At 33.4% G+C, this 19,503-nt stretch overlaps 1 protein-coding gene across 1 annotated transcript in view; it reads right to left on the bottom strand.

Moving 5' to 3' along the window:
* HCRTR2 (hypocretin receptor 2) overlaps positions 1 to 19,503 on the bottom strand; it is a 109,434-nt gene that overhangs the window by 14,028 nt on the left and 75,903 nt on the right. The window contains exons 3-4 of the mRNA XM_072832553.1: positions 17,258 to 17,501; positions 9,904 to 10,019 (exon numbers count right to left, since the gene is read on the bottom strand). Coding sequence (XP_072688654.1) covers positions 9,904 to 10,019; positions 17,258 to 17,501 — 360 coding nt within the window. The remainder of the gene's footprint in view (positions 1 to 9,903; positions 10,020 to 17,257; positions 17,502 to 19,503) is intronic.

Here is a 19,503-nt window from a genome sequence, read left to right on the forward strand (position 1 = left end):
AAGACTGAGAAAAAAGCAATGAAATTTCTCACTGCTTCTACTCAACAATACACTGGAGATCCTAGCCAGGAAAAGAAGACAAGAAAAATAGATAAAAGGCATATAGATTGATTTTATTAAGGAGATACTATTGTTTACAAAGTAAATCCTAAGGAATTTCAAAGAGTCCACTAGAACTAATATGTAAATTGAGCCATAAGCAGAACCCCAGATCAATAAACAATCAGTTGTATTTTTGTGATATAATGATGTTATATATATATATATAACATCATTCAGATGACCAAAATATACTTCCCAGATAGATCTGATCTCCATCTACAATTCTTAAAAATGCTTCAGAGCTGTAAAGGTGTAATGGGTCTCTTGTTTAATGAAGGTAACCTAAGGTCCCGAGCTAGTGGCCAGAAGGACCAACTATTAAAGAATGGTAACTTTTAGTCCGATCCTCTGACCCCTGAGGAGGAGAGAGAAGCTGGAGTTGTATCAGCCAATGGCCAATGACTTAGTCAATCATGACTACATAATGAAATCTCTATAAACATCCAAAAGGACAATGGGTTACAGAGAGCCTCCAGGTTGGTAAACATATGGAGATGTATGGCGAATGGCAAACCTGGAGAGGACATGGAAGCTCCTTGCCCTGTGTATCTCTTTATCTGGCTGTTGATTCATATCCTTTATCATATCCTTTAATAAGCTCATATCCTCTGATTTTGAGATTTACATTAAAATCATATACAAAAAAAAAAAAAAAACACACAAAAAAAAAACACACACAAAAAAAAACACAAAAAAAAAACAAAAAAAAAAACACAAAAAAAAAACAAAAAAAAAAACACACAAAAAAAAATTAAAAAAAAAATCATATACATAATGTATATGTATGTATATGGGATTGTGTGTATCTCAGAAAAAAAAAAAGAGAACCAGTCTGAGAAATAAAATTTGGGAAATCACCCCATTAAAAAGTGCCTAGAAAATACATCACCTAAAAAATGCTATACAGTTATGAAGGAACCTAGTAAAGAGTCACTTAACAGTCAGAGAAGGGTGTAGAAATATTCAAAACAAAGAGAAGCAGAAAGACAGGAGAGCTATGGGAAGGTAGTATATAATCAGTGAAACCATGAACAGCATTGTTCAATGCTGGTGAATGATCAAGCAAGAAATCCTTAGGGAAATGGGTCAGTTGGTTAAGCATCTGCTTTTGGCTGAGGTCATTATCCTGGAATCCTGAAATCAAGCTCCACATAGGGCTCCCTGCTCAGCAGGGAGTCTTCTCTTCTGCCCCTCCCCCTCCCCCTCCCCACTTCTCTCTCTCTCTCTCTCTCTCTCTCAAATAAATAAATAAATTTATATGCCATAAATTCACCTTGTATGGGGTAATTAAGTAGGCTTTAGTGTATTCACAGAACTGTGCATTTATCACACCATCACCTGGAAATGAAAATCCAAATCTATTATCAGTTACTTCCCATCACCCCATTCTACTACCCCTTGTAACTATAAATCTTTCTGGCTCTATAAATTTGCTTATTCTCTCCATTTCATGTAAACAGAATCATAAAATATGTAGTCTTTCGTGTCTAGTTTTCATTTAACAATAATTTTAAGATGCATTCATGTTGTAGTATGTATCAATATTTCATTATTTTTTACCACTAAATAATATTTAATTGTATGTATATACCACCTCCATTCATTCATTAATGGACATTTGGTTTATTTCCACTTTTTGGCTACTATGTATAATGCTGCTGTGAACAGTAATGTATGAATTTTTATGTGGACACATTTTCAATTCTCTTGGGTATATACCTAAGTATTAAACTGTTAGGTCACACAGTAATCCTTTAAGATTTTGAGGAATGAAAAAAAAAAAAAAAGATTTTGAGGAATGGCCAAACTATTTTCCAAAGCAGCTGCATCATCTTCTACTTTTATATTTTTCCATTTTCCAGCCATATAATGAGAGTACTAATTTCTCCACATTCTCACCAATACTTATCTTTTAAAAAAATATTTTAGTCATCCTATTCAGTATAAAAAAGTATCTCACTGTAGTTTTGATTTTCATTTTCCTAACAATTAATATTGCTGAGCATCTCTTCCTGTGCTTATTGGCCATTTGTATATCTTCTTTGGAGAAATGTTTATTCAAATTTTTACTTACTTTCAATGGGTGATTTCTTTTTATTGTTGAACAATAAGAGTCCTTTATACATTATACAAGTCTTTTATCATATGTGTGATTTGCAAATATTTACTCTCATTCTGTGAGTTGCTTTTTCACTTTCCTCATGGTATACTTTGAAGTACAAATGTTTTATTTCAATAGTATCCAATTTACCCATTTAAATTTTTTTTTTTTTTGCTTGTGGTGATGGTGTCATTTAAACCATTAGCCTAAACCAATGTCATAATGATGTTTGACTACCGACATACAATGAATGTGTTTTCTTCTAAGAGTTTCGTAGCACAGATGGTCCCTGATTTATAATGGTTTGACCTTTGATTTTTCAACTTTATGATGGTACAAAAGTAATATATATTCAGTATAAATTGCACTTTGAATTTTGATCTCTTCCTAGATAGTAACTGTAGTGTGATATTCTCTCATGATTCTGGGCAGTGCCAGTGAGTTACAGCTCCCTATCAGCCATGCACTCATGAAGGTAAACAACTGATACATTTACAAACATTATTGTTTACCTTTAGTAAGTATTTAATAGATTAAATGAGATACTCAACACTTTATTATAAAGTAGGCTTTGTGTTAGATGATTTTGCCCAAATGTAGGCTAATATATATGTGCTCTGAGCACATTTAAAGTAGGTTAGTCTAAGCTATGATGTTCTATACAGGTTAGGTACTTTAAATGAATTTTTGACTTAGGTTATTTTCAACTTATGATGGGTTTATTTGTATGTAACCCCACTGTAAGCTTAAGGAGAGCTGTATTAGTTCTTACATTTAAGTCTATAATCTATTCTGAGTTAAAGTTTATGTATGGTGTAAGGTGACATCCAGTTCCATTCTTTTGAGTTTATAGAATTGTCCCAGCATCATTTGCTGACAAGACTATGACTTTCCCCATTGAATTGTGATGACAGTCATGTCAAAAATCAATTAATCATAAATATAAGGGTTTATTTATAGACTTTGAATTCTATTTCATTGATCTATGTGACTGTTTGCAAATACTACACTATTTTGATTATTCTAGCTTTATAATAACATCTGACATTGAGAAGTGAGTTTTCCAACTTTGTTCATCTTTTTGAAGATTATTTTGTCCATTCCTGATTTCGTGCATTTCCGTAATGATTTTAGTAGTTTGCCAATTTGTGCAAAAACAAACAAGACAGCTGGGGGATGGATAGGGATTGTGATGAATCCATTGATCAATTTGAGGAATTTTTCTATTTTAACAATATTAAGTCTTAACAAAATTATGTCATTTCATTTACATAGTCCTTCTTTAATTTTTAAATGATACTGTGTAGTTGTATATGTTATATACTTCTCTTAGACTTATTAAGTGTTTTACTTTTTTGGTGCTCTTTTAAATGAAATTGTTAATTCCATTTTTGGATTGTTCTTTGCTAGTTTATAGAAATGTAATTAATTTTTGTTTACTGAACTATTTTTCTCAAAACTTACTAAACTTGTTTTCAATTTTTTGCATGTGGATTCTTTTTTTTTTTTTTAAAGATTTTATTTATTTATTCATGAGAGACACAGAAAGAGGCAGAGACATAGGCAGAGGGAGAAGCAGGCTCCTTGCAGGGAGTGCGATGTGGGACTTGATCCCGGACCCTGGGATCATGCCCTGAGTGGAAGACAGATGCTCAACCACTGAGCCACCCAGGCGACCCTTGCATATGGTTTCTTCAGGATCTACTATATACAAGATCATGTAATCTACCAACAGAGATAGTTTACTTCTTTTCAAGCCTGATGCCTCTTGTTATTGTTCTTAATATTGTTTCTTGAATAATTGACCAGTATAGAATCTATCTCTATTCAATATTAAATAGAACTGATAAGATCAAACATCCTTGTCTTGTTCCTGATCCTCGCAGGGGAATATTAAGTCTGTCACTATTTTTTTAAAGATTTATTTATTTATTTATTTATTTATTTATTTATTTAAGAGAGAGAGACCGAGATCCTGACTGAGATAGTGAGAGAGAGCGTGAATGGAAAGGAGAGGGAGAAGCAGGCTCTCTGCTGAGCCGGGAGTCCAATGCAAGGCTGGATTCCAGGACCCTGGAATCATGACTTGAGCTGAGGGCAGATGCTTAACCGATTAAGCCACCCAGGTGCCCCAGTCTTTCACTATTAAATATGATGTTAGCCAAAGGGTCCTCCAGACCTTTTTATCAAATTGAAGAAGTCTCTGTTATTCCTTATTGGTTAAGTGCTTTAATTTTGAAAGGGTATTGTATTTTGGCAAATGCTTTTGCTGCACGACCACATCATGTGAGTTTTGTCTATTATCTGTTAATGTTGTATTATGCTGATTGATTTTCATATGTTAAACCCTCATTGCACTGCTGAGCTAAATCATACTTGATCATCATATATAACATTTTTTTTTACATAATAGGTTTGGTTTGCTAGTATTTTGTTGCGTATTTTTATTTTTATTTTATATTTAACCTATTTGTGTCTTTGAATATGAGATGTGTCTTTTGTAGATAGCATAAAGTTGGATTATTTTATGTTTGTTTGTTTGATCTATTCTGCCAATCTGGAGTGTTTTATCCATTTACATTCAATTATTTAATTTAATTATTTAATTAATTAAATATTTGAAAAGGAATGATTTACATCTCTCATTTTGCTTTGTGTATATACATATACATATATAATGTCTATTTTGTTCCTCTATTCCTCTATTGCTGCTTTATTTTGTGTTAAATAGATATTTTCTAGTATACCATCTTTTTTTTTCCCTTCACTATAGGTTCTTGAGTTATTTTCTTGGTGGTTGCCTTGAGAGTTGTAATTAACAACTTAAACAATATTTGGATTAATGGCAATTTAATTCCAATAGTGTATAAAAATTTTTCTCCAATCTTGCCTCAGTTCCAACTCCTGCTTTTGAATTACATATTTACATTATAAGCTGAATCTCTACAGTTTTATAATTATTGTTTTCTGCTGTTGTCTCTTAAGGCAAATAGGAGAATAAAGAATTACAAACAAAAATACATTTATACTCTCCTTGTTTACCTAAGTAGTTACTTTTATTAGTGCTCTTTATCTCTCTCTGTGGACTTGAGTTATCACCTTTTGATTCTGCCTTTGCAATTACAGTTTGCTATTTCCTCCCACTAGACTGACTTGTCATCACCTAACATTAATTATTTTAATTTTTCTTGGAATAATGTTGAAGAATAAAGAGCAGTAGAAAAGACTGAGAAAAATTGAAACAGGAAAAGTTTTTCAAAGTTATAATCCTTGGTAAATTGAAATTAAGTTCAGACTCAAATATCAATTATGGTTCATCGCCAGTTCCTCCCACAGTACGAGACACATAGTCAGTACTTAATAAATACTTTTGGAATGAGTTAGTATGAGTTCACATGATGATTGAAATTTAAATGTTGAATTATCTGAGGCCTAAACCTGGAAAGAATATTGATAGAGTCACATAAACTAATATTAAGTGGGTCTTAAAACGATTTTTTAGAAAAGAGTCTGTAGAATTTCTAGATTGACTGAGTTCCCTGAATCACATTCTCAAAAAGGAAATTAAGACATTGATTATAGCAAAGCACTGGTTAATTCTTTTAACAAAGCTGAAAGCTTTTGAGAAAGTCAGACAAGGTCACACACTTTGCTCACTAATAATCTTACAAATTCCAAAGTATGTAACAGATTCCATGCATCTGTAATTTTAAGCAAATAGGATAGGCCCTCCATTTGATGGCTCACTTGATGTAGCCTATGGCACACAAAATGCCTTGGAACTCTGTTTATAGACATTAACAGTTGGAAATTGAGAGTTGCTCAAGCAGCATTCTACATAATCACCCATTTGGGGTTAATTTACTTTATTGTGGCTGCTAAAATGAGCTAAGCTGAACTTGTCATTTTCCATTCCAATCTGTTTTGTAAATGTTTTTAGTTTCACACCCTAAGCATTTTACTGCAAATCTTCTGGATCATATGGTTTGTGCTAGAACATTTCATCAAATGAATGTGAATTTCTAAACCTGTAATACAATTTTGAAGTTACTTTAGAGTTTGAGAAATTAAGAACTATAAGCTTAAATAAGGGAGAAATAAAGTAGCTGGAGTTTAGTAATTATCTATTCAATATTTTTTGGAATACTTTCTTAGTGCAAGATACCTTGTTATTTGTTGGGAATTCAATGATGAACAAGACAGATTTAGGTACCCACAGAAGTTTAAAGTTATGTCAATTTGTAAATAAGTGAATAAACAAATAAAAATATCTATTATATGTAATGCACACTTACTAGTGAAAGTATGGAAGTAGGGGATGCTTTTAACACTGAACATTTCTGGCCAAAATCTCAATCTCAGTCTAAAATATCTTCATTCCTACATGCTCATTAAATGCTTTTAATATTTCAAGAAATTTTTCAAATTCCAATTTTTCTATGAATTGTTCTCTGAGTAGTTAAGCAATGGATTCCTCAATATTTTCTTCTATTGAAATGTTCCAGAACTTTCTCTTATTCTTCTACTCATTTTTTTTTCTTATAAAGTACTTATTAAGCAACTGATATGCTCTAAGCATACACAAGTTGGAGGGATACAAGATAAAGGCTAGAGTAGACAGGCAAATACAAAAGATCATTGTAATGTTATTTTTAAAATCCTATGAAAATGGGGCGCTTGGGTGTCTCAGTTGGTTAAGCATTTGACTCTTGACTTCAGCTCAAGTCTTGATCTCAGGGTCGTGATATTGAGCCTGACATCAAACTCCATTCTCAGCATGGAGTCTGTTTGAGATTCTTTCTCTCTGTCTCCCTCTGCTCCTTCCCCCTTTTGCACTCTCTCTCTCTCAGTAAATAAATAAAATCTTTTTAAAAAAAAAAGTACTATGGAAGAGATCTACTTAAGAAAGTAGTCACAGGGTGATGGGCACTGAGGGGGGCACTTGGCGGGATGAGCACTGGGTGTTATGCTATATGTTGGTAAATTGAACTCCGATAAAAAAATAAAAAAAAAAGAAAGTAGTCACATACATTGATTCAACATATACTTGTTATTTTTAATATATAAGCAGAATTAACTAAAAGGATGAATAATATGTTAGGGTATTTTTTTTTTTTAATTTTTTTTTTTTAAATTTATTTATGATAGTCACACAGAGAGAGAGAGAGGCAGAGACACAGGCAGAGGGAGAAGCAGGCTCCATGCACCGGGAGCCCGACATGGGATTCGATCCTGGGTCTCCAGGATCGCGCCCCTGGCCAAAGGCAGGCGCTAAACCGCTGCGCCACCCAGGGTTCCCTGTTAGGGTATTTTAATTGATAAGCACTTTCTGTGCTCTAGACATTGAATTAATTCATCAAATAAGTGTAATAATTCTTTGAGGTAGATGTTACACAACCCCACTTTAAAATAATGAAAGAGAGGCAGAGAAATTTAAAGAATTGACAAAATTTATGCATCTATTAAATTGCAGAGTCAGGATTTAAACTCATACAGTCTGGACCTTAAGTCTGTGTTTTTGACTTCTCTGTACTATATCATTTCCTCAGCTTGTAAGAAGATCCTATTGCCCTTTGACTTGTAATGTCTTTCTGTGAGAAAAGTATCCTTTCCTTCTCCATGATCAAGCTTAACCAAAATATACGTGTTTTCCCTAAAGTATTAAGAGACTTAACATATGCCAGTTCAAAGCAAATATCAAAGAGACATCACAAATTTCTTCCCACTTCCTTGCCCTTTCCCTCAGTCACAGAATGGCATGTCCCAAGAATTGCTGTTCCTTTAGACTGAGTTCTGAAATAAGATGATAAGCATCCACAGCCTGTCCTCACTACTGGCATGGAACATGAGTGAGATACACTGTTGTTGTAAGCCACCCACACTGGGGTTGTTTTTTACAGCAGAATAACCTAGCAAAAACTGACTAGTATAGTAATACTTAGCAAGAGGTGGGTGCAATGGTAACAGACACCCTAAAATATGTGATATCATGGCCAGAGTATTGAGAGTATTGAGATAATTATACTAGGATTGAAAAACATAACTCATGTTCTACAATGGTACACATTTGTTACTTTAGTTGAAAAGACTGGGGGTCAGAATGCTAGTAAGTATTGGTACTGGCTACAACTTTAAATAAAAGAAACTGTTTCTTTGCAAAAATAGAGGAAAAGAAAAAAAATTGGAATTATAAGATATACAGTGTTGAAAAATGAAACTGTGGCCTATATTCAACCAGTAAAAGATATCTTGAAAGATGCTTTGACTAACAAAGGTTGAAGGAGACCCAAATTAAGACTCATTCTCAAGGACCAAATACAAAGTTTGTGAAATACTTTTAATGAATTAAGTTAGCCCAATAAATTCTTTCAACTAGGTAAAATATATCAGAGCAAACAGACTAAGGGCACAACTTTTCATGTGCCTGATAAGCTCTAAAATACTTAGAGAAGTACATCTCCAAAAAATGTGGAATTTTATTTTTTTTTAAGATTTTATTTGTTTATTCATGAGAGACACAGGGTGGGGGGTAGAGATGTAGGCAGAGGGAGAAGCAGTCTCCCTGCGGGAAACCCGATGCAGGACTCTATCCCAGGACCCCGGGATCACATCCTGAGGCAAAGGCAGACGCTCAATTGCTGAGCCACCCAGGCATCCCAAAATGCGGAATTTTAAAATAAAATGTATAAATACAAGAGGATGAGCTGTATACTTTGCCTAAACTTTTATAAACCATTACACGGTGTTTGTTGGTGATTTACTTGGAATCATCAATGTTCAGCTTAAATGTTTCCTGCTTTGAATTAGATACCCTTCCAGCAGGTCTTCCTCTGATCCCCTGGCTTATACTTACTAAGATGATTTTCACTCTGCATCTGACTCTTCCTTTCCTCTAGTCTATGAATTCATCAATGAATTTGACAGGAGCTTTTAGCTTTTTATCAGATATATATGGAAAAAATATGATAAATAGTTGATGATTGAATAATAGAGAATGAATACACTCACTGACATAGAAAAAATATCTAACAAACTACAATACTCCCACATCAGCATTATAAACAGTTTCTAAAAGTCTAAATTCTACTGTGCTACAAAAAAATAATAAGATCTTTGATGTCAGAGACGTAACACATAAAATAAAAATGTATCACATAAATCTCATTGAAAAGACAACATTCTTTACATACAGTCCAGGAAACATTAAAGAAATTTTTGTTAGTTTTCATACAAAGTAAAATTTATATCAGTCCTAGCAAAAAAAGTCGATTAATCACAGAGCTTTAAAATTTAAAGTCATTAAGGCAGTTCAAAAAATACATTCCCTAAATACCACCCTAAAAAAATGTCTAGAACAAGAGATATTTCCACGGTTAGTGCCTTATTTTAGAATACACACTCCTTTGGTTACCATATTATATTGGTTCAATCTACTCTTAAATTTTATTATTTTTAAAAATATTTCATTATTTTACAGAAAGAGAAAGAGTACATATTGGGGGAGGAACAGAAGGAGAGAATTTTCAAGCAGATTCCCTTCTGAGCGCAGAGCAGATGAGATTCAGGACCCTGAGGTCATGACCTGAGCCAAAATCAAAAGCCTGCCACCCACCCAACTGAGCTACCTAAGCACTCCTCTTGAATTTTATTTCTGAGTACATCCTAAAGAAAACACAAGGAAATTATTTGAAATTACATACCTGGCGACACCAGAGTTTACGAAATATTTGCAGATAAGCCAATACCATAAGACACAGTGGTGCCATGTATGTCACCAGAAAGAAACAGATGTGATACATCTTGGGGTAAATTTCACCTGGAATGAAAGCCAAAATAATAAAATCTTGTTTTATAAATCACAGAATTTTTTAAAGGTATATCTGTCAATGCTTTGCCTTAAAAGTACACATTAACTTCTATATGATTTGACTGGCATATTATACACACACACACACACAGGACACACACACAAATATTGTAATATAGTATTAATTACTTACGCTTAGTATATACACACTAAATGTGAAATCTTAATTTAACTTAATGTACTCAGAGGAATAACAATTAGCCATTTCTTAATCTGTGTTAACATAGGCTATCCACAGTCAAGCCTTCATTTATCAAAAAGAACTTTTTTTGTCTGATTACCTCTGGCTAATTAATAAAAATTAATTTGGATTGTGCTGTACTTGAATTTGCAATAAGAAACAAGACAATCAAACCTAATTGCTAATCCTTTTGGGAAAAGAATGTAAACTGAGGTGATTCCTCCTCATTAGAATTAGAAGTTTCCTGAGAAATGAGAAGCTATTCCCAGTTGTACCTCCATATACAAACGTGGAATAACTTTGGAAAATTAAACACAGTGAATATTTAATGATTCTTTTTGTGGATTACTAGTACAATATAAAATTCCTCTTTCAGTAATGTTGTGTGTATATATATATATGTATGTATGCATGTACTTTTAATAAAAGTGATATTTTATGGTTTTTTAAAGTTAATTTTTAAACAAATATGGATTTTTTTATATTCATCTCATTTATTTAGTCATAAGCACTCTAGGATTTCAGTAATTTCTTATCATTCAGTCTATGCACACAGGTGATACCTACCACAGATTAGGCCTTTGTTAAAGAGTCAATTATTCAAATAATAAATAATATTGCAGTTTAACACAATTTTTTTGGCTTTTCTAAATGTGTTTATTACTGACTTTTAATTGTTTTTACTAGTCTTTTTAAATATTTTATTTTTAAGTAACCTTTATATCCACTGTGGGGCTCGAATTCACCCTAGGAAGACTGACATGCTCCACTGACTGAGCCAGCGAGTTCCCCTACTAACTTTTTAAATGCTTTCAAGGATATTTTTCCTATACTCAAATTTGAATATATCACAGTAATCCAGCTACTTTTACTTACATGCAAAACAGAAAACAATATATCCTACATGGATTCCATGGATATTAAATGCAACAATTAGATATAATTCTAATTGAATGCTAACAAAACAAAGTTTTTTTCCCCTCTTTTTTCCACTTCTAAAAATTAAGCAACTTAAATCAACTTTGATAGTGGCAAAGAGGTTATTTCCATACTATTTTTGAGGGATAACACTATCACCTCCATGCATTTTATTTTTTTCATTGCTTCAGAAAGGGCATATAAAAGCATGAAGACTCAGTTATGTGATCAAATGTGGTAAGGACGATTTATAGTCAGGATTAGCCAATAATAACTATGAATATGACCTCAATAATTGATAACATTTATCGAACATTCATTTAATAGTCGCAAATGTATTTTACATATATGTATGAGTTGAATATCCTCCACAATCTTGAGTCCATAGCCTTGTCTTCTAGAGTTTGTTGAGTTTGATATTCTCCTAATTCTTCCTTCTAAAACCCTGTCTTCTTTCTCAGGCAGATATTTTTCTTCACTGTTATCCCCAGAGAGGAAGCAGGGTGCCTGTGCTGGCTCAGAGGTCTAAGAGCCCAACTTGGAGCATCAGTTTAGCTCTCAGTTTCTAACTTCTTTCAAGCTTATCCTATAAAGTAGGCCAGGTACAGAAAAAGTGATAGAATCCAAGCAGCCTGGAGGAATGACAGCCTTTCTCTTTGAAATGCTACAGCTTGAGCAGCATTTGGTAAGCCAATTTCTGAGGAGCTAGAGGAGGACATTTAGCACTTCCCAGGCACCTGAGTGGCTCGAACTTTTGTTTTAAAGGTTTCACCTGATCTTCCCACATAAAAATCCACCTTTGAAACTGACACACCTGTGAAGTAAATTGAGTAAGATTTACTTCAGAGTAAATGCCTATTTGATATCCCTACCTCAGAGTAAATTGAGTGAGTTGAGGGTAGATTTGAGAGTTAGTATTCTTCTTTTTTAATTACAGCTATGGATACCATCACTGTGACAACAGTTTGGGTTTTTAACAGCTGGGAGAGAAAGATTATTCTCCAGTCACTATATTTATAAATAGTTGGTAAAATATATAATTGGCTGGTTAATGCATATTATGATAATGAACACCCACACAGAGAAAAGTTGATCAAGTGAAATTGCACATGCAGGCTGGGATTGAATGTTTTAATAAAGAGATTATTTTAGATAATTGGGGAAATATGATAGTTTTAACATTCTTCATTTCATGCTTACAATCTAAGCTAAATGAAAACCCAGAAATGCCATTGGAATTCTATGTTTTATGTGTTGAAATTATCTTTGCAGTCTCTCTCTGCACTTGATGAACAATGTCTTCAATATATTTAAGACATTTATAGAAACCTAAAGTGTAGTGACAGGAAATTTGTTCCACTTAGCAATCGCACTATAAAACTGCATCTTAAAGATTGGCAATCAGGGGATCCCTGGGTGGTTCAGCGGTTTAGCGCCTGCCTTTGGCCCAGGGCGTGATCCTGGAGTCCCAGGATTGAGACCCACGTCAGGCTCCCTGCATGGAGCCTGCTTCTCTCTCTGCCTGTGTCTCTCCCTCTCTCTCTGTGTCTTTCATGAATAAACAAAAATCTTTAAAAAAAAAAAAAAAGATTGGCAATCATTCAAAATTGGTGTCTTTATTCAATTGATGAATAGACACAATGTGAATCAATTCTTGCATATATATCAAACCAATAGGTAAGAAGAAAATGTGGATATTTAGTCTTTGAAATCAGAGACCAAAGAATAATATATTAATAAGACAAGACTTAGTCTCAGATGAGTTGTTACATTATTGAGCCAACATGTTAATCTCATTATCCAAAATACTACAAACACTTTCTCTTTCATGTTACAACTATCAGGAACTCAATGGGCAAGTAAATTAAATATAATTTCCCATATATTTGATATAGACTATCCTTTACAAAGTTTATAGATCCATTAAAGTTCACCAGAATCCCTAATATATCTTACTATCTTCTAATAAATGTTTTCCATAAGTATATGCATACATATACACATATGTATATATTTTTTCAAAATCTTATAATAGGACAGATGCTATAATTAGTTTGATTGTAAAGAAGAGTTCCATTATTATTTCTTTCAGACCATCAAAGAACAATCCAGCAGTAAACTCTAAGGAAAGAGAGATTATGATTCCTCAGTGTCTAGAAAAATGTTTGACTAACAGTATATGCTTATTAAACATTGGATGACTGGTGAGACAATTGTATCTTTGAGTGCAGAAAATAAATTACTTTCCTTCCAATAGGAGCTATTCCGTGCAACTATCCATTTATGAAGCAAACAAGGACCTTTGGGTAAATTCTAGAATAATTTAAAAATTTTAGAAGCGTGAATTATTTTAACATCTAAAGACATGCTTTAAAGATCATTAAAATAAATATTAACACATATTATTTGTTTTTGAGTATCAAGTGTGTCTGCCAGAAGTTATGGTTTATGGTCATTTTTTTGAACAAGCCATAAGCAATAAAAAATACATGAGTTGCAGAAATAATTTATCCACAAAATATTAAATATTTCTGGTAATATTTTCAGTAAGACTAAGACAGCGTTCTTAGTTATTTTGTACCATGAGATAGCATTTGCAAGACTTTCCTAAAAGTGATTTGATATGAATCAAATGACCACATTGTTCACTGACTCCATCCATGCTAGAATATATTGGTTGTAAGACAATTATGATATCACCGTCTGCTTTTGCAACTACATTATTGATTTAACTTAGGATAAAAATTAGAAACATAATTCATGAATTAGGCTCAAATAGAAGATATTTCACAATAAATTTTTAAAAATTGGGTTAAATGGTTTTGGACTTGAAAGATGTTTGAACTTTAGAAAGCTAACATTGTAAAATATAATTTCCTATGGCCTTTTTAGGTTGTGACTATCACAACATGTCTTAGTTTTAACATTTTAATCTAAACATAGACTTTCAAATAGCCTACATCAACAAAGCTTATGCTATGCAAAAATCATTATAATAAGCAGTCTAATGATCAAAATGATAAGAACCTGCTATCGTTCTTTATATTGTTCTTGAAAGCATTAAGTGATTAACAATTTCATTTAATATTCAAAAAGTCAATTTCGTAAATTTTATTGTTTGATTATGTGGATGATAAATGCAATTTTGATTGCTTAGTTTAAGCCTTTATAATCATGTTAAGTAATTATAGGCTAATATAAAATCATCTCCAAATAGTTTTCTTAATATAAAATCATTTTAAAATAGTTTTCTTAAATTACTTCTGAAGGCTGAGTTTAGATTTTTAAATATTCAACAGTAGAGCCTCCTGGGTGACTCAATCAGTTACGTGACCCATTTTTGTTTTAGGCTCAGGTCATGATCCCTGGGTTCTGTGCTCAATGTGAGGTGGGCTTCATATTCTCTCCCTCTCCGTCTGCCCCTGCCCCTGCTTGTGCTTTCTTACCCCCTCTCTCTTTCTCTAAAATAAAATAAATAAATAAATAAATAAATAAATAAATAAGCAATAGTAGTTGCTGGCTTTTTAAAGAAAATGTCCCTGCTACAGCTAGATTGCAAAATGCTAAAGGTTGAAATGAATTTTATTCATATTTTTTGCTCAAAGCAATTAGAAAATGATGTGGCTATTTATTTCATCAGAATAACTGATAGGATTCCTTAGCTCTGCAATCTTTCTGCTAATGAAGATGAATGCTACTTGATTATTCAGGGCAACATTAAAAAAAAGAAAAAGGAAGAAAGAAAGGAAGAAAAGCTTATAAAAGCAGTCCACAAACTTACAAACCAATTACCAAAATATTTTTGAGAACATACTAATGACACGTGTTAAATAATAGGTAGGTATTTTAATCTAATTAATGTTCATAAACTTAAAGGATCCAACTTTTGAGTTGGAGGCTTAGATCTAAATATACTTCTTTGCTTCATAACCTGCTCAATTCCATCATTAGTTAACTAAAGTATTCTGATCAAGAGATCTTTAGGGTTTTCCAGATAGAACTCATGGCATTAAGAATTGCATTAGGGACTCCTGGGTGGATTAGCTGTTAAATGTCTGCCTTCAGCTCAGCGTGTGATCCTGGAGACCCGGGATCAAGTCCCACATCAGCCTTCCTGCATGGAGCCTGCTTCTCCCTCTGCCTGTGTCTCTGCCTCTCTCTCTTTCTCTCTGTGCCTCTCATGAATAAGTAAATAAAATCTTAAAGAAAAAAAAAAAGAATTTCATTAGGGACAGGTCACAATTGGTCCCCAAACCACCTTCTTTCCAAACATACTTCTTTAGACTGCATATCTCTTTATTGTGGAGACTACAGGTTTGGACTGTCTTCTTTACTTCTTCAAGTGGTGCTGCTCATTGAGTGGATTTTCTTGCTTTCTGGACACCCTTTCCTCTCTTCCCTGTATGGAGAATTTCTCCTTATCTTTAATTCTTTGCTGAAATGTTAGCAGCTCCTTCACAAACTTTGGTCCAAATGGCCAGGAATGAGTTTGTTCTTTCATTTGTGTGCCTAGCACTTTGGATACCAGAATATTAAAATACTAAGCACACTATAAACATTTGTTTATTTACCTTGCAGTCTCACTACATGGAATGTGTTCCCCTAGGCAGAGTCCGTTTCTCTCTAGGTTGGCATCATTCCTGGTATATCCTAAGTACTCAAGATTTTGTTTGAACATTAAATAAATGAGACTTAAGACTCTTAAGGAGTATTCTTACCATTTGAGAATTTTCCATTACTTTTGTTTTTGTCTGCACTGTTACTGGGGAAAATTGGGGAAATATGAAGATAATCCAGAGAAAATATAGCAAGTGAATTATAATGTTAGAAAGGAAGGCGAAGTCTAAATTTCAAAAAGGGCTAGCTAATTTTTGGGATTAGAGACACAGCAAATTGTGAAGTTTTAGTTAATATAGGTCTTTGGGTAATATATGAAAAATAATCCCAGGGTCTTTTCAATTTTATCCTGTTACAGTGAAAGCATATGCCTAATTTTTCAGTTCCTGACTTTTTCTTTTCAGTGTTGCAAATCAAAGTATCAAGGTAGGAGTTTCATATAAATGCAAAGATTCAAATACCTGAGAATACCAGATCCATAAGAAATCCATAGGATATACTGCTTTTGTTCATAATTTTCTAATAAGCATAAATGTACATCTGCCTAATAAACAAATTCTTTCCTAATGTTTAATTTCCCTAACTATGAGCTATTGTTACATACTTATCCAGAACAGGACAGATCAGTTTCCTCAAATTTAGTGTAATAATTTTGTAACTAGTACATGACATACTAAAATACAGGATTATTTAATTTCTTGTCATTCTTTGCTGTGTCCAGTTTTGTGTCCTGATCACACATTGATAGAAATGTTTACCTTGTTATAGAAAAACCTCAAAGGCTGTCACTGAGAGTTTTGAACCAAAGGAGCATAAGGCCTCCAAACTTCTACTCGTTTAAATTTAACTGTCATACCTATCAGATTGGAAACCAGAAAGGATTCATAATTAATATAATTCTTAAATCAGAAAATAATTATGCTAGTGATAGCTTATCAACTTAATATGTTATGAATAAACATAGCATATGGAGATCATTTGACTCAGAGAAGAGCATAGGTCCACATACTCAACTTCAGTCAGGTTTGCAGGCAGGACATGGGCTTAAAAATAAAATTTCCAGTTGTATCTAAGGAATTTACACTTGAGGCAATATAACCTTGTACTATTTTGTAAAATGTTAATTATTCCAGAATACATATCTGGATTGTAGAAAGGAGCCCTTTTTGTTTTGGAGAACTTAAGAAAAGCTGCCATAATCAATTCTGAATTCTAGAAAAAGCCTTTCCTTTTGTTCCTATCTGAAAAATATGAAAACCAGAAAACTGTGCATTATATTTCCAAAGGACTAAACAGGCAGAGCTATTCAGTGAAATGGTTTTGGGTTTTGACCTTGTTTTCATGCTTTTGCAAAACTGTACTAATAGATGTCAATAAAACAATAAAGTCAGCTTTATAATGGCTTTGCAAATCAAATTTTTAGTTTGCATCTGTAATATAAATGTCAGCTTATGGGCCATAATGTACTTACCACCCCAGCGTTCATCACACACTGTAAAGAGAGTGGTTTTATTGGCTAAGCCAGGGAGCATGGTGCTGCACTCCATGACGATGGCCTGAGGAATCATTATAATGCAGGAGACAATCCAGATGATGACAATGCTGTTCCTGGCCCTCTTGGCTGTGCTCTTAAACATCAAAGGGTGACAGATTGCATACCATCGATCCAAGGCAATGCAGCTCAGTGTGAGGACAGACACGGACACTGACACAGTCTAGGAAGAAAAAGAACATAGGATAAGAGAAGCACTCGGTGTTAAATGGATTGTTCTTAATATACTTACTATATTAAAGAAAGGGTTGCACAGATAATTGGATTCAAAGTTGTGAGAAAATGTTCCATGTAAGGTTTTTCTTACTATCTTACATATTTTTATAAAAATATAATATATAAATATAAAATATTAAAAATATATTATTGAAAACCTATTTCCTATTAAACATGATAGAGGTGCCATGAAAACTTTGCCAGACTATGAAATAATTTTATGCTAAATCTGTTAATTTGTAATATGCTATTCTTTAAGTAATTATTGCTATCATTTTAACTTGCAACTTTGCATTGACGGGGAAAACAGTCTTCAAAAAATAGAAGATATATATTTATCTTGAACTGGAAAACTTTCACTTACAAAGATAATATGACATATCTTGCTTTTAAAATATCATATAGATATTTGACTGTGATGCATTTAATTAACATTTTTAAACATTTATGGATACCTCAGTCTATTTTCAAATAACAAACACTCTTTGGACATTGGTTTGTTTCCAGCATGTTGCACCCAAAAGCAGAAGTTACGTTAGAAGCGAATTCTGTATGGATTTCCTCACCAGAGTTTGCTCATTGCTGGTGTAAGCAACTTGCCTCTAAAACTCAAATAGATTCACGTAGTCCATATTTCCATAGTTAATGTCAGTTAATTACAATGTGGGGCTCGATTTCATGATTTAGGAGATCATGACCTGAGTCAAAATCACAAATTGGGTTTTATTTTTTTATTTTATTTTTTTTTACAAATTGGGTTTTAAACAGCCACCCAGGCACCCCACACATTTTACAGTTTTAAGCCAAATGTATATGTGCTGTTATCGTTTTCTGTTAAGTGAGTGAAACTGACTGGATACAATTATTGTTACTCTGATTCTTTTGGTTCTCTCTTGAAAACAGTACAGTTGAAATCAATTCTGCAACAAGGTTACCTGGGCATGAACCCCATCTCACTTGATAAATGTATGATCCTGGGTAAGTTCCTTAACCTCTGTATACCTCAGTTTTCTCATCTGTAAAACTGGATGATAATAGGACCCAATCATGGAATAACAGGGAGCGTCAACTGGGATGTGAAATACCTAGCCCTGGCCTGCTGCATAAATGTTGTGTAAGTGGTTGTTATTACTTACTATGATATGGCAATGATAATGATTGTACTTTAGTTTTCTCTTCCATTCTCAAGCTTGGCAGCCTATCTTTTAAGTGGAACAGATTGCTTTTTAGTGAGGAAAAAAGCATAGATTACAAGTAAAGGCCTAAACTATGCTAAATTCTTGGAGGTTAATTGCATTTTGAGGGTAATCTTAAAGGTTGAACTCTATCAGAGATGGTTTAGATTGGTTGGTGACTCTTGAGAATTACTTGGTCTTAGAGCTAATTCAAGTGTCCTTCTTAAACCAACCCCTTGCCTCCCAACTCTCATTCTTTCCCTGCAAATATGCCAAGCATTCAAGGCCCCTCAATGCTATTGGTAATTTAGGAATAGAACAGTGGTAGTCTAGATCTGCACAGCTGACCTTCATAGTTGCTGGGCTGGGGATATATTTATGCAATCTAGCTATCAGAAGTGTAAAATGCTCAACAAGGCTTAGTATTTATCATTCATGAATTGTAATCAACATGGGTGGGTGGGATAGAAGTAGCATGCCTCAAATTCAAAAGTCATTTCTAGCATTTTCCCTTACTATTAAGCAGTAATAATCAATTAAAAAGCAGTTCACTTGAAAGACCATCATCCAGTGTCAGCAGTGAGCCAAGGAGCAGTGGCTTCTCTGTTATGTGGCAATATGATAGAATATGCTGACATGGTTAACCTAACAGTAGAATCTATTTAATGGATGCTTGGCAACCAGTGATTTTACATCCACTGTTTGACTACTGTATTTGCTAGTGCATAATACACACTAGTATTCAATTAACAATATTGTCTTGGGGGTATATAA

Source organism: Canis lupus, chromosome 7 (assembly GCF_048164855.1).
Source record: "Canis lupus baileyi chromosome 7, mCanLup2.hap1, whole genome shotgun sequence".
In the NCBI taxonomy this organism is placed as follows: Eukaryota; Metazoa; Chordata; class Mammalia; order Carnivora; family Canidae; genus Canis; species Canis lupus.